This window comes from Stegastes partitus, unplaced genomic scaffold (assembly GCF_000690725.1).
Source record: "Stegastes partitus isolate 25-593 unplaced genomic scaffold, Stegastes_partitus-1.0.2 Scaffold89, whole genome shotgun sequence".
Taxonomy (NCBI): domain Eukaryota; kingdom Metazoa; phylum Chordata; class Actinopteri; family Pomacentridae; genus Stegastes; species Stegastes partitus.
In genome coordinates this window covers 639,571-652,941 of record NW_007577820.1, presented here as the reverse complement: position 1 = coordinate 652,941, position 13,371 = coordinate 639,571, and the positions used below count along the sequence as shown (strand labels likewise).

General features: G+C 44.5%; 1 protein-coding gene across 1 annotated transcript in view; it reads right to left on the bottom strand.

Annotated features, from left to right (window-relative positions):
- Positions 1-302: 302 nt before the first annotated feature.
- strn3 (striatin, calmodulin binding protein 3) overlaps positions 303-13,371 on the bottom strand; it is a 23,213-nt gene continuing 10,144 nt past the window's right edge. Inside the window, exons 2-16 of the mRNA XM_008277125.1 lie at positions 12,940-13,043; positions 11,014-11,087; positions 9,938-10,016; positions 9,306-9,467; positions 8,898-9,036; positions 8,607-8,742; positions 8,171-8,310; positions 7,911-8,089; positions 7,431-7,478; positions 6,783-6,904; positions 6,343-6,510; positions 6,119-6,259; positions 5,928-6,035; positions 5,144-5,230; positions 303-4,581 (exon numbers count right to left, since the gene is read on the bottom strand). Of these exons, the coding sequence (XP_008275347.1) occupies positions 4,412-4,581; positions 5,144-5,230; positions 5,928-6,035; positions 6,119-6,259; positions 6,343-6,510; positions 6,783-6,904; positions 7,431-7,478; positions 7,911-8,089; positions 8,171-8,310; positions 8,607-8,742; positions 8,898-9,036; positions 9,306-9,467; positions 9,938-10,016; positions 11,014-11,087; positions 12,940-13,043 (1,857 nt within the window). The 3' untranslated portion in view covers positions 303-4,411. The remainder of the gene's footprint in view (positions 4,582-5,143; positions 5,231-5,927; positions 6,036-6,118; positions 6,260-6,342; positions 6,511-6,782; positions 6,905-7,430; positions 7,479-7,910; positions 8,090-8,170; positions 8,311-8,606; positions 8,743-8,897; positions 9,037-9,305; positions 9,468-9,937; positions 10,017-11,013; positions 11,088-12,939; positions 13,044-13,371) is intronic.

Genomic DNA, 13,371 nt, shown 5'->3' with positions numbered 1-13,371 from the left:
ACCCCAGTGAGGGTGAAGGTGTGGAGATGATGGATGGATGGTTGTCTGTATTTAAGAGCTCCTCTTGTTTTACTGCCGCACACAAACATTTGAACTGATTCTTGTAAAAGTGAGTTTTTGGGGACGTGCAGGATGAAACGCTGCAGAAACATGAAGGTGAATAAACCGTCATTAAAACACCTGAAGGTCCAGAGCTTCATCGTTCTAACATCCAAACCACCACAGTGACTCAACCTGAGAACACCTGAGAACACCTGGAGGACATGCAGGAGCTGTGCTGAGAATGAAGAGGGAGCGGCAGCCTCTGTACAGGTACACCATTTAATAGTTATTATAGACATTTTATATACATTTCAACAGCTGTATTCTGCTATGTGGTACAGTCTTTAAAATCTGCTGTTCATAGTTTGTAAATCAAAAAAAAAGAAAAAAAAAACTTACAAAACTCATCAAAACTCGCAAACTGATCAGAACTTTTTTTTTTCCATTTTTTGGAAGACTAGAAAAAATACTTTTATTGTATTAATCATGCAGTACACAAACAGAAGTTACACAGTAAACCGTAGGCCGGTGAAAGAAAACCAAACAAAACCGTTTGTGATCGATCAGGAGGAACTCGTGTCTCAAACCCCCGAGTTACAAAAATAAAACTGTGATCGGAACAAACCACCACCACCACGACATTGAACTCCCCGCGAGTCGGAGCCGCTCGCAGCCAATCAGACAGCGGCGCTCGAACCGGCTCCTCCGGGAGGCCTCTGATTGGACGGCTCAGTTTCCTGAAGAGACCGAAAACCGTCGAGTTTTAATAAGTTATATCTGCTGCGACGGAGACGAGGAGGAGGAGGAGGAGGAGGAGGAAGAGGAGTCTGTGCTGCCTTCAGGCGCCACCAACCTGTCTGGAAAACCAAACGCTCACTGGTCTGTTACTGGAAACCCCCGCTGGGACCAGTTCACAGCTGGTCTAACCTGCTTCTGGACATGTTTTATTTACTGTCTTTACTTTCTTTAATCTCATTTTTAAATCTATTTTATGATTTCTGTGAATCTGTTTAACGACAAAACTTGTTTTTACACATGAATTTACTTTTAAACAATATTTTCTTGTTACATGTTCTGATTATTTATCAATCTTTGAGTTTGATTTAAAAAAAAAAAAAAAAAGCTGCAAGTTTGTGTTGAAACAGTTGAAGACACTGGTGAGGACGGACATCTTTGCTTTTTAGTTGGATTCTATTACCAAATTGAAATTTTAGCAGCTTTGGAGGATTTTACAGTTTAAAAGTCGGATTTCTAACAAATCCACAAACAAATTAAAGTTTTAACAGAAAACGAGTCAGGACTTGTGTCACCGACCGTTTCAACGCCGTGTTTATAGCTGAGCTCTTTATGCTAACTGTAATTTTAACGTTAGCTTTTATTGTGACGTTAAAACAAAAAAACATCGGGTTTATTTTTTTAAGCTGATTGTCTTTAAGCCAGAATGTAATTCCTCATTACAAGAATTACTTTTTAAAATTCTCACGATAGCTTTGGTTTTATGCTAACACCGATTAAAGCTAACGTTAGCTTTTTAATGCTAGGTTTTTTTAGTTTTTTTTTCATGTTAAAAGATGTTTTCATGCTAATGTTAGATTTTCATTGATGCTAAATGTTTACGGCAAAACTACATTTGGTTTTTGCTAATGCTACTAAACGTCAAAATAAAAATAATTAGCGTTGAACAAAGATGGCGGCTACGTTTGTTTTCTTTTAATGTTTTATTGGTAATGTTTATGCCAACATTGATTGGAGCCAACGTTTAACATTTATTGTGTGGACGATTTTATTACTTGATGTTTTTTTCAACTAAATGTATACTCCATTAGCATCGTCAATGCTAAGCTACTAGCGGCTGTTTCTCACTCGTTTGTGTTTGTTTAACTTTGAGGCTTTCAAACAGCTGCTTTATTTCTAAACTGTGACAAATGATTTTATAAAAGCTGTTGTAACTCATCGTCTGCTAGCAGCTTTAGCTCAGAGTTCAACAGAAACGAACCATAACTCGTTATTTTGGGCTAATCAGCTCCATGTTTAGTGTCTGACCTCCTTCCTCCTCCTCCTCGTCCTCCTCAGCAGCTCGTCTCTCGCGTCACACGAAGTCTGGAAACTGAACCAGACGTGGGTTCGACCAATCAGACAGAGGCGGTTTCTGTGAGTCACCATGCGATGGGAAACAGGAAGTAGATGGGCGGGGCCACAGGGTGTCGGGACTGGACGGGTGAGAGGAGCCACGATCGTCCTCGGTGCCGAACATTTATAAAAAAGGATTATAAAAACTAGATTTATCTTACACAAACAAAAATACTACAGTAACGTCTGATCCTCCGCTCGCTGGGCTCTGATTGGCCCACCAGGGGCTGAGGTTGGGGAGCACGAACCAATCAGCTGCGCTCGGAGACAAACAGGAGATCTGATCTTTAAACCGTCTCGTTTAGAAAGAAAACCAGCAGCTAGTGTTCCTCTTCTTCTTAATTTATCCTTAAAAACGGTAAAAAAGTTAAAATCTGGCGACGGCTGAAGCTTCAGCGCAGATTGAATCATTAAAAACTGAAACAGAAAGAAAACGTTCAAACATCAGATGTTCTGCTGCCGAGCCTTAAAGGAAAAACCCCCGTTTAGTTCACGACTTCAGCGTCTAGCAGCTGGAGCTACGTCCTCACGGGTCCGACGCGGTTCTGCAGAACTTAAAACGTTGATCAGTAACATTCAGAAAACATTGGAGGAACGGTTTGGATTCAGAAGAAGTGACAGACGTTGAACGGTGGGCTGGCAGTGGAAAGTCTGGTGAACTCATCAGCAACGACTTTAACGATCTGTTCATCAGCTTGAGTAGTTTTTAAAATGAAAAAGTCTCTAAACAGCAGCTTCCTACATGTGAATGTGTTCTGGTTTCTGTGCTCTGTGACGGTACACTGAACATATCTGGGCTCATGTCGGACTTTGGGAAACACCGACGGACATTTTAATCAGTTAACAACCCGATTCTATGTTCTGACTCGCAGCTCCTTCGGGTGAAGTTCAGAGCTCCACAGGACCACATGAAACAGAACCAGAACCAGTCCTGGTCTTTGGTCACTGATCACGTCCACTCAACCAGAGTCCATTCAGAGATCAGCCACTTTAAGGCAGGTGTTTTCTAGCTGACGTTAAATCACCCTGATCTGGATTTACCGTCAGACTAAACTCAGACTCACTGACTCGCTGTGTTTTCACGTAAATCTGAAGCAGCGGTTTGAACAAATGTCTGAGAATAAGATGTGAGTTACTCTGAGTGAATGAAGCGGTCTGGTCAGAAGGTGGCGCTGTCGGCTACGTGGCTGTGATAACCAGGCCTCAGCATGTCACCTGTCTGTGCTACTTTAACTACCTGGACTTCATCTGAGTGTGACTTTATCCACCATCAGAAGTTCTACCGCTGGATCAAAACGTGGACGCGTGAGTCCAAATATTTCTGCTCAGACGTCTTGGATTTGTCTGAAACTTTCACAGCATAAAACGTGGATATCTATAAAGATATCTGTGAAATTTTAGGTCGACATCCAAAATACTTTCCGAGATAATTTCTCCTAAACGTTCCTCGTCAACCCCTTCAGCAGGTGTTTTCTCTCAGTGAGATCTGAGGCTGTGATCATCTGAACAAACTGAAACGTTCTCTGTTATCTCTCATCATGTCGCTGATTCAGAACCTGTGATCCTGGACGACGAGCAGGTCAGAACATCACGGGACCGTCACATGAACAAAACAAACTGATGAAGCAGCTCCATGTAACAATAAAACTGAACATGCAGGAGACTTTTATTGTGAAATACTTGGTCAAAAAAATAAAAAAATCCCTAAAACGGTGCTGGGGGATTTTTTTAAAAGACTAAAATCTCGGAGAGTTTCTGACGTGTTGAGCTAAAACGTCACAGATTTAAACGTTCAGACCTGATGGTGGATTACCCAGAATGCAAAGCGCCGCTGAGTGGATTAGAGTTTGGTTCTTGGACGTGAAGCTGCTGATTTCGGGGATTTTTCCTTTAACGAGCTCGTCTCTCTGCTGTCGGGGGTCACCTAGTGTTAGCGGGGGAGGGGGCGGGGCCTGTAGTGTCGCACAGGTGAGCTGCTCACCTGCAGGTCTCTTCAGTCGCTCGCAGGACAAACACAGCTGCAGCTCTTAACTTAAACCGTGTGTGTGTGTGTGTGTGTGTGTGTGTGTGTGTGTGTTCAGTCGTCATGGAGATCCGTCACCTCCAGTCTCTCATATTAATATATAATCCGTGTTCAGACACCTGAACACACCTGAACAGACCGGCCTCTCTCTCTCTCTCTCTCTGTCTGTCTGAGTCTCTCGCCCCGCGGCCTCCTCCTCCTTCTTCTGCTCCTGGATTAAACGTAGACCCTGGCGAGGGCGTCGGCTCCGGCCGAGGCGATGTAGGCCTTGGAGGGGTGGAAGGCCACGTCGTAGATGGCCTCCTCGCTCTTCTTGCGGTGAGCCGTGATCTCCTGGACGCAGGTTTTGCTGTCGAGGTTCCACAGACGCAGCGAGCAGTCGTGACCTGAGCAGGAAGAGAAGCATCAGACGGGTCAGAGGTGTGGGCCCGGCTGGACGAGGCAGCTTCCTGTTTACTGATACAGACTACATCACAGCAGCTGAAGAATCAAACACATGATCAGGACTCAAAGGACGAGTTTAAGGAGTTTGACACGTTTTTAAAAAAAATTAGAAGCTGGATGTAAAAATAACTTCTAGTGACAGAAGTTTAAAAACTGATGTGACAACCGATGGACTCCAGAACACGCCGAGGACACACAGCGACCACAGAGACACACAATGAGCATAAAGACTCACAAAACAACCACAAAGAGACAGAAGCACCGTAAAGAAACCACAACACCACAAAGACCTGAAAACCACCACAAAGACCTGAAACAAACTCATTGATGTATTTATTGACCGTCTAAGGGAGGCACTGTGTGCTGCAGTGAGCAGTGAACACAGTGACGGTGAGCTGCTGTTTGGACTTCAGAGGATCTCTGAAGCCGACAGCAGGGAACCTAAAACCTTCACACACCTTAAACACAGAGCTGCAGCGCTACAGAGACGTTAGAGCGACTTACTGCCGGACATTAGGTAGATGCCGTTTGGATCCACAGCCAGACTGGTCACTGCGTCCAGGTGAGCCACCATCGCGTGGATCACTTTACCTGCAGGAGGACAGCACAGGTGACCCAGGAGCCGCTTCATGTGAAGAGCTGCCATGTTTAAACTCAGATCAGAGGAACGTGAACACACATTTCCTCTTCCTGTCTAGACTTTAAATATCAAACGAAACCAGAACTCCTCAGTAACATGAAATGTCCAAATATCAATATTTTGTTATTTGTCAGTCTGCCCCGGGGCAGGTGTGGTTACAACTGGAGCTACCACCACCAGGATGGATGTGTGTGAAGCGTCTCTGAGTTACTCAAAAAAAGCTTTGTATAAATGTAATCCATTGTTATTATGATGATGCGTTTTGTTAGAAGTTAATAACAGATTTCTAACATCTTTAGGTCATTCATTCATTCTTTTTTGATATTTTCTGTATTTTTGCTGACATTCTTCTGACTTTGTGAATGTATTCATACATTTGGTCTTTTTTCTAGAAACAATCCAGAAACCTCCACTTCAGCAGTTCTTACAAACCTTACAGTTTAACTGGTATCTGTGTTCGTGAAGCTTCTCTAACGGGGGGCTGACAGGATTTTCTGATTCATGGCGCGACATACAGACACACTGAACTCAGGTGTTCAGTGTTCATGTTTCTGTCCTGGAGTTAAATCAGTGCATTTAGAGTTTAAAAACAGTCCATCTATGTCTGTGTTTGGATGCTGACGCGTGATTGGCCGACGGTGGGCTCACCTGACTTGTTGTCGTAGAACTTGATGTGGCGGTCCTCGTGGGCGCTGATGGTGACGGGCAGCGTGGGGTGACTCACCACCTTGTTGATATGGTTGGAGCCCGGCAGCGCTGTGGGGAGAACAAGCAGACTGCTGTGAACACGTGTTGCGTTAAAACCGGTGTCACACATCCGTCTGTCGGCGCGTCCTTACTGCCGTCTCCCTGCCCCTTCAGCACCAGTGCATTCTGGGAGGTCTCCAGGTCGTAGACCACCACGTCGCCACTGTTGAAGGACGCCACCATGTGGGCGGGGTCACAGCCGTTGAAGTCCACTGACGTGGGCACGCCGTGCTCTGAGACAGACACACAGGTTGGTTAGTTGGCCGGTCAGTGTTGCCACGGCGACCGGCGTCCTGTGGGCGGAGCTGCGTCTCACCTCTGTTGGCGTTGAAAGTGCTGATGCAGGGGTTCTTCTCCGTCGGGTTCCACAGCTTCACCGTTCCGTCCGCCGAGCAGGACAGGAGGCGGTTCTTGATACCGCTGTAGGCCAATCCCCACACGGCGTCCGTGTGACCCGTCCACGAGCCCGCCAACACGCTGGGATCTGATTGGACGAGAGGACGAAGAGGGAGAGGGGCTTCGTGTTTATTGTCTGACAAATGCTCAGAGGACATTTATTTAAAGTGACGACAGAAAAACATGAGACGTATCAACAGAGTGCCGATGTTGTTAAAGGGAGACGGTTCTGATGACGTTGGAACTGATCTGAAGCCAGAACACATCTATGAGCTGGTGACGGGTTTATAAATCTGGACCACACGTTTTGCCTTCAGCCTGTTGTCAGGCAGCAGGCTCAGCTCAGTGGGATGTTGGTACCGTAGGTGTCGTAGGGGTCGACGTTGGAGCTCGGGATGTTCCACCACTGGATGGTTGAGTCGATGCCGCCGCTGAAGCACTGCTCGCCGCTGGAGGTCATCGCCAACGACAACACCGGACCACTGAGGACGGACAGCAGAGTTCAACAAACTGGTCCTTTAACTTCTGATATCAAGGTAAAGACTTTTCTGATGATTATTGAATGCTTTCTAACATTTTATAAAAGACTTTTAGGATAGTTTTCCTCAAATCATCCATCCATCCATGCATGTTCTGATTTATTAACATTTTTTAGATATTTTACTGGACATTAAATTTTCCTGCCGTTTGATCCATATTTATGTTTTATTGACATGTTTCTGAATTTTATTCACATTTTGACCATTTTTGGGCCTTTCAGTCACATTTTCACAGCATTTCAAAGTATTTTCTAAACGTTTGCTGCTCAGGCTGAGCTACTCTAACTTAGTCTGCATTAATATTCTAGAAACTCTCAGTTGCTGATCAGCTGAACTGAATCTGTGATTTAAATGTATTTTGAACTTGAGTTGCTGGTAAAAGCTGGAAGCTGAACCTGATGACTCCCATGAAGGACTGAAGATAAATGAACCTCGGGACAGAACTTAACGTCACTGTTCAGATACTCACACATGAGCTCTGAATGTGTAGATGGGCTCCACATCAAAAGAGGCACTTCTGAAAAACAGGAAATAAAACACACAGACGGTTATTCAACATCCTCAAACTGCCTCTTCATCGTCTCTGCTGATGTCTGAGGAGCTGCAGAGGGCTGAGCTCTGATACGACAGTAAATCCTGGAGGGGATTCTTTACAGGGATTATGTGTGCGACACTGATGCGTCCGCATTTGAAGTTCAGCTGAACGGCGTCACGGAAGCGCTGCAAGAAAATGAGATGCAAATATTGAAGGACGTCGAGAGGATTTTCCTCCGAGGAGACGAGAATCCAGGAGCTTCAGGACGACGAGGAAACGCTGACGGAGGGAAAGTTTTACTGAGACCTGCACAAGCACACACCCCGTTAGCACCACGGGCTAGCACGCTAGCATGGGGGCGCTGGAGGTGCGTGTGTGTGTGTGTGTGTGTGTGTGTGTGTGTGTGCTGCGTACTTTTTGGCAGGGACGGTCTTGGTGAGGTTCCACAGTTTGAGCGTGTGGTCCTCGGACACGGTGACCAGGCAGGGCTCGACCGGGTGGAAGGCGAGCGCTCGGACGCCGTCGAAGTGACTCCGCAGCGTGTACTTGGGGTTCCAGGTCTTCCTGAATGAGGACTCCTTATTGGACGGCAGCTGAGGGCGACACAAGACAGCGGTTACATTTAATAACGAGTGTCTGCATCCTAATCTGCAGTCGTGTGTGTGCTTCCTCACGTCGTAGCCGTAGTCGGCCTCGTCGTTGGTGACGGTGAGGTCGGCCAGGTCGCCCAGACCCAGCACGCTCTCCAACACGTCGTCTGAGCCCCCCAGCAGGAAGGACTTCCCCCCGCCGGTGGGAAACGGCAGAGGCTCCGCTGCACACACAGTTTAATAAACACATGTGACTCACCGCCTTCATTGGACTGAAGCATCTTCATTAGAAACTACACTCTGATGAAGCTTTCTGACCAGAAACTAAAACAAAGGATGTCGATTTTAAATACAGAAATACGATCATATAATGTTCTTGTACTAGAATCTGTGATATCAGTGTTTCCTACATCTACATCTACAATAAGGAACAAGAAACATCCAGAATCCACTTCAGAGGACTGAATGAATGACAGGGAGTCAGCTCCAGGTTCTGCTGTCTGCCGGTACCGGTCCTCACCCCACTCCGTCCCGTCTCCGGAGCTCCGAGCCTCGCCGGCTCCCTCTCCGTCCTCGGCCGTCACCAGGAAGTCGAACTCCTTCAGGGCCTCTTCGGTGTCGGCGTCGTCCTCCGAGGCCAAGCCTTCGTTTCCCACCTGGAGGAAAAGGAGGAGCCCCAGCATGAGGAGGAGGAAGAGGAATAGGAGGAGGAGGAGGAGGAGGAGCCCCGGCATGAGGAGGAGGAAGAGGAAGAGGAGGGGAAGGAGGAGGAGGTGTTCATTGATCTGCAGGCTGCTGGTTCTGGACTCACCTTGGTCTTGTGTTTCTTGGCTCGGTGGTGTTTGTCGGTGCTGATGTCGTCCATCAGGTCTCCCTCCTCGTCCTCGTCTTCGTCGCTGTCCTCTGCGTTCTCCAGGAAGTTAAACGTCTCCAGAACGTCACCTGGACTCCTGAACACACACACACAAACACACACACACACACACACACACACACACACGTCACACCTGAGTGATCTGGTTCACCACGGTTGTGGGGACGCTGGTGTGTTTGCAGGAATCAGAATGTGAGTCAATGAAACACTGATGTGTGTGTGTCTCTATGTGTGTGTGTGTCTCTATGTGTGTGTGTTTGTCTATGTGTCTGTGTGTGTGTGTGTGTGTGTGTGTGTGTGTGTGTGTGTGTGTGTGTGTGTGTCTATGTGTCTGTGTGTGTGTACCTCTTGCTGTCCTTGCGGCGCTCCGTTCCGTTGATCAGGTGCTGCAGGTTCTTGTTCTCCACAGATCCGTTCTGCTCAGAACCCGACAGGCCGAGCAGCGAGCGAACCCTCTGAGTGCGGACGTCCAGGATGGTGTCGGTGTATCCCACTTCCTGCAGGTACCTTTTATTATATTAAATAAAAAAGGATCAAATGTGTGCAGTTTTTCTTTAGTTTTACACCTTAAAGCATCACGTTTGCTGCCTGTGTGCTCTGGTTTCTACATTATTCTACATTCTCAGTATTTAAAGCACTTTAATCTGTGAAAGTGAAGCTCAGACAGCGTTTGACCGACCGACTGAGGAGCTGCAACAATCAAACATTTTTCTTTTTGCTTCAACATAAATGAAAAAAAGACGGTTTAATCAGCAGCTGCTGATTATTTCAAACTGCTGCTAACATTCATCACATATGAAACACATGATTATTCAGATAAACAAGGTGCAGCCAACAGAAACAGAACTCAGCTTCTGAATCTGAGCTGTTTTCTTTGCTGATATGATGAACTTTGGGGTTTATAGTTGGAGCTGATTTCCAGCTGCTGTTGTCGACGTGCGATCTGATTCTGAGCTGAAGAGTTCAGGCGTTCTTACTGTCTGAGCAGCTGCCGTCCTTGTTTCCAGGTGAGCTGACTGTTGGCAGGAACAGCAGAGACCTCTGAGTCTTTGGTGTCTGAAACAACAACAACAGAAACCGTGACCGATTCAGCGCCACCTGCTGGAAACACCAGCGACACACAGCGTTCAGTAGAACAGCTCCTCAGACTGAGAACACACCAGCTCAATGAGAGAAACACCAAAACCAGTCTGTCTTCACTTTAACTTCAGCTTTCATTGTCTATCAGTGACTGTCAGATCAATCAATGTGGGGGGAAAATATTAAAATGTAAAGTAAAAAAAGTAAAATAAAAATAGGGAAAGGGTTAGAAAACAATGAAGAATGTCCAAAAAATATTTACACACTCCTTAAAAAACACAACAGCTCAAATACATGTTTTAAATGTCTGAAAATGCTAAAAGAAAATGTCAGAAAAATATCATAACTCCCCATCCAAAATATAAACATTTTTTTAAAAAGCAGAAAAACATTTGTAAATAATAAAAAAAGGCAAAATATACAAAACACTAAAATTAATAAAATCTCCAAAACAATGTCAGAAGTATATTATATATATATTATAAGTATATTAACAAAATATCCAGTAAAATACCTGAAAACCTGGAATGAAATAAAATGTCCCAGAAAGTTAGAAAAATGTATAAAGGCCTCCCAAAAAGCCAGAAAAAACAATTAAAATATCCAGAAAAACATTAGTAAAACCCCTTGTCCAATAATAAAAAAAATACAAAACTAAACATAAAATTAAAAATATATTATAGAAATTTTAAGGAGTTGAACTAAAACATAAAAAAAGCCAAAAAATAACTGAAAATATTTGCAATTATCGGAAAAATATGAATAAACTGTCAAAAAGGTCATATTAATAAATCTGAAACATATTTATATATTTTAAAACATATCTGAACTATCTTCTGGTGACAGATGAATGGTGCTTACTGTTGCGACACATTGAAAAACAAAGTTGATTTTTCTCAGACTGCTGGATCTGAACAGGAGGACGAGGACGAGGAGTGAATCTATAATCTATAATCTATGATCTGTGTCCCACCTGATTCAAAGCTTGGCATCTTCATCTCTCCTTGGTTCAACTCTGTTCCATATTTTAACTTGTGATATTTCGCTCTGAGGAGGAAACAAAAGAAAAAAAGAACAGTTTAGTCTCCTGTTAAGGATTTAAAACATCCAGAAGTTTGCTCACTGAGCAGCAGAGGATGATGATGATGATGACGATGAAGCAGCAGCAGCAGAACGTTATTGTTGTGCATTATCACGTCATTAATATTTCATTGGTTAAATTCTGACTAATGATTAATCGGTAAGGTGCTGCGTCAGAACGTTGTCCATCCAGACGGTCACTTCCTGTGTTCGCAGCTCTTCCTGCAGCAGGATCACGGTGGAAGGTCAACGCCTCATTACTTCTGCTGACTTGATATTTTTCAGGTATTCTGGGCGTTTAAATCACATGTTTGACCCTCAGCTGCACTCGGTCAGAATCCTTCTGGACCTGCCTCACCTTCCTGCTGCTGCTCTGATCTGTCCTGGGTTCATCTCCATCACATCACTGACGGGACTGTCAGCTACAAACCATCACCGATAGAGTCTGGTCACATTAAAATCATGTTGCTGCAGCGTTTTTAGTGCTAATATCAGCAACAATGAACACAGAAATACGTTTCTCATCAATCTCTGGTGTGACATCCAGCAGGAGGAAAGTTCTCCACCGTTTTTGTCAGCAGGAGGAACGGACCTCCTGCTCTCTGTACTTCCAACTGGTCCCACCTGAAGGTTTACTGGGAGTCAAACTGATAAATCAATAGCAAAGACACACAAAACAAAGACCAAGAGGCACAAAAAAAACAGGAAGTAACACAAATGGACCATGACGAGACAAAACCAAACAAAAAGAGACGCAAAATGAACACAAACAGACGTCGTTTCAGTGCACACAGAGGTCACATCTGCTCTTAGAACAGGGATCTCCAACCCCTGCAGGTTTTAGACGTTTACTGCAACACACCTGACTCACACTGATGGATCATTAACAGACTTGTGTAGAACTTAACAAGCTGCTGGAGATCCATTAATGTGAGTCAGGTGTGTTGCAGTAAACGTCTAAAACCTGCAGGACAGTTTGGAGGCTGGAGATCCCTGGTTTAGACACACTACTAGATGCCCAATGGCTGCAAAGAGACACAAAGAGACCAGAAACTGACTTAAAAAGACACATAATGAACACAAACTGGAAATCAACGCAAAAACAAATACACAACATGGTGACAGCGAGAGACAGAAAGAGCAGAAAGAGAAACAACTCCACCAGGAAGTGATGCAAACTGATAAGAACCAGGCGGTGATTCGATGTAAAAACCAGCCGTAAGACACACAAACCAGTCACTACTGGAGGCTAAACAACCGCAGAGACACACAACTGGACCAGAAACACACTACATATTACATTAGGATTGTTTTCGTTGCAATACATTTGAATTCTATTCTTTTCTTTTCACATAAAACCGACTAGAAGATGTCAAATGAACACAAACTCATCTAAACAAAGACTAACAACCACAAAAACATGGAACATTAAGTCCATTTACATGTTTGTTTTCTCTTTGATTGATCGATTGAAAAGTTGCTATGATTTCCATCTACCAACATTTCCTTTGCATCACTACAGACCTACAACCAACCGATGAAGCAATCGATCAGTTATGTCAACTTTTAAATCAATCACCAACTAGTTTGATGATCGATTAGTCGGTTGGAGTGAAATTAGAAGAAAATAACATCTAAGTTCTCTGGTTTCAGTTTCTTCAGGAGGAATATTTTCTGGTTTCTTTCCTCCTTTATGACAGAAAACTTATTTAAACCATTTTATCGACCAGAGAACCACCCGAACAATCCAGGAAATAATCCACAGACGAATGAACATGATGATTAGCTGCAGCGTTTCGGTTTTCTTCGTGTGTCTTACCTTTCCTGCTTTAGTGCGTATTCTAACATCTTTATTCTTCTAACCAGGTCGTTCTTCAGGTTCTCCTGACCTTTCCTCTCGCCCTGCAGGAACGCTATCCTCGCCTGGAACACAGAGACACAGAAACACAGTGTTAATACAGCGTTAACACAGAGAACAGCGTTACCGAGGAGTCACTGCATCATGATTCATCCTGTAACAGAGGGAATGTTCCTCCATCTCTTCAACATAATCCGGCCGTGATACCCGTCATCTAAACATCAGCCTGCAGGAGAGAGCTCACAAAACTCTGCAGCGTTTTATTCCAAGAAGAAAAAACAACCAGTGCTTTGTTTTACCCGTCGTCCACCAGATTACTGCAAAGCCTGATGTCGTTCTAATAACCTGTGACGGATGTTTCAGTGTTTCTGTGACCTGCAGCAACAAAACAGA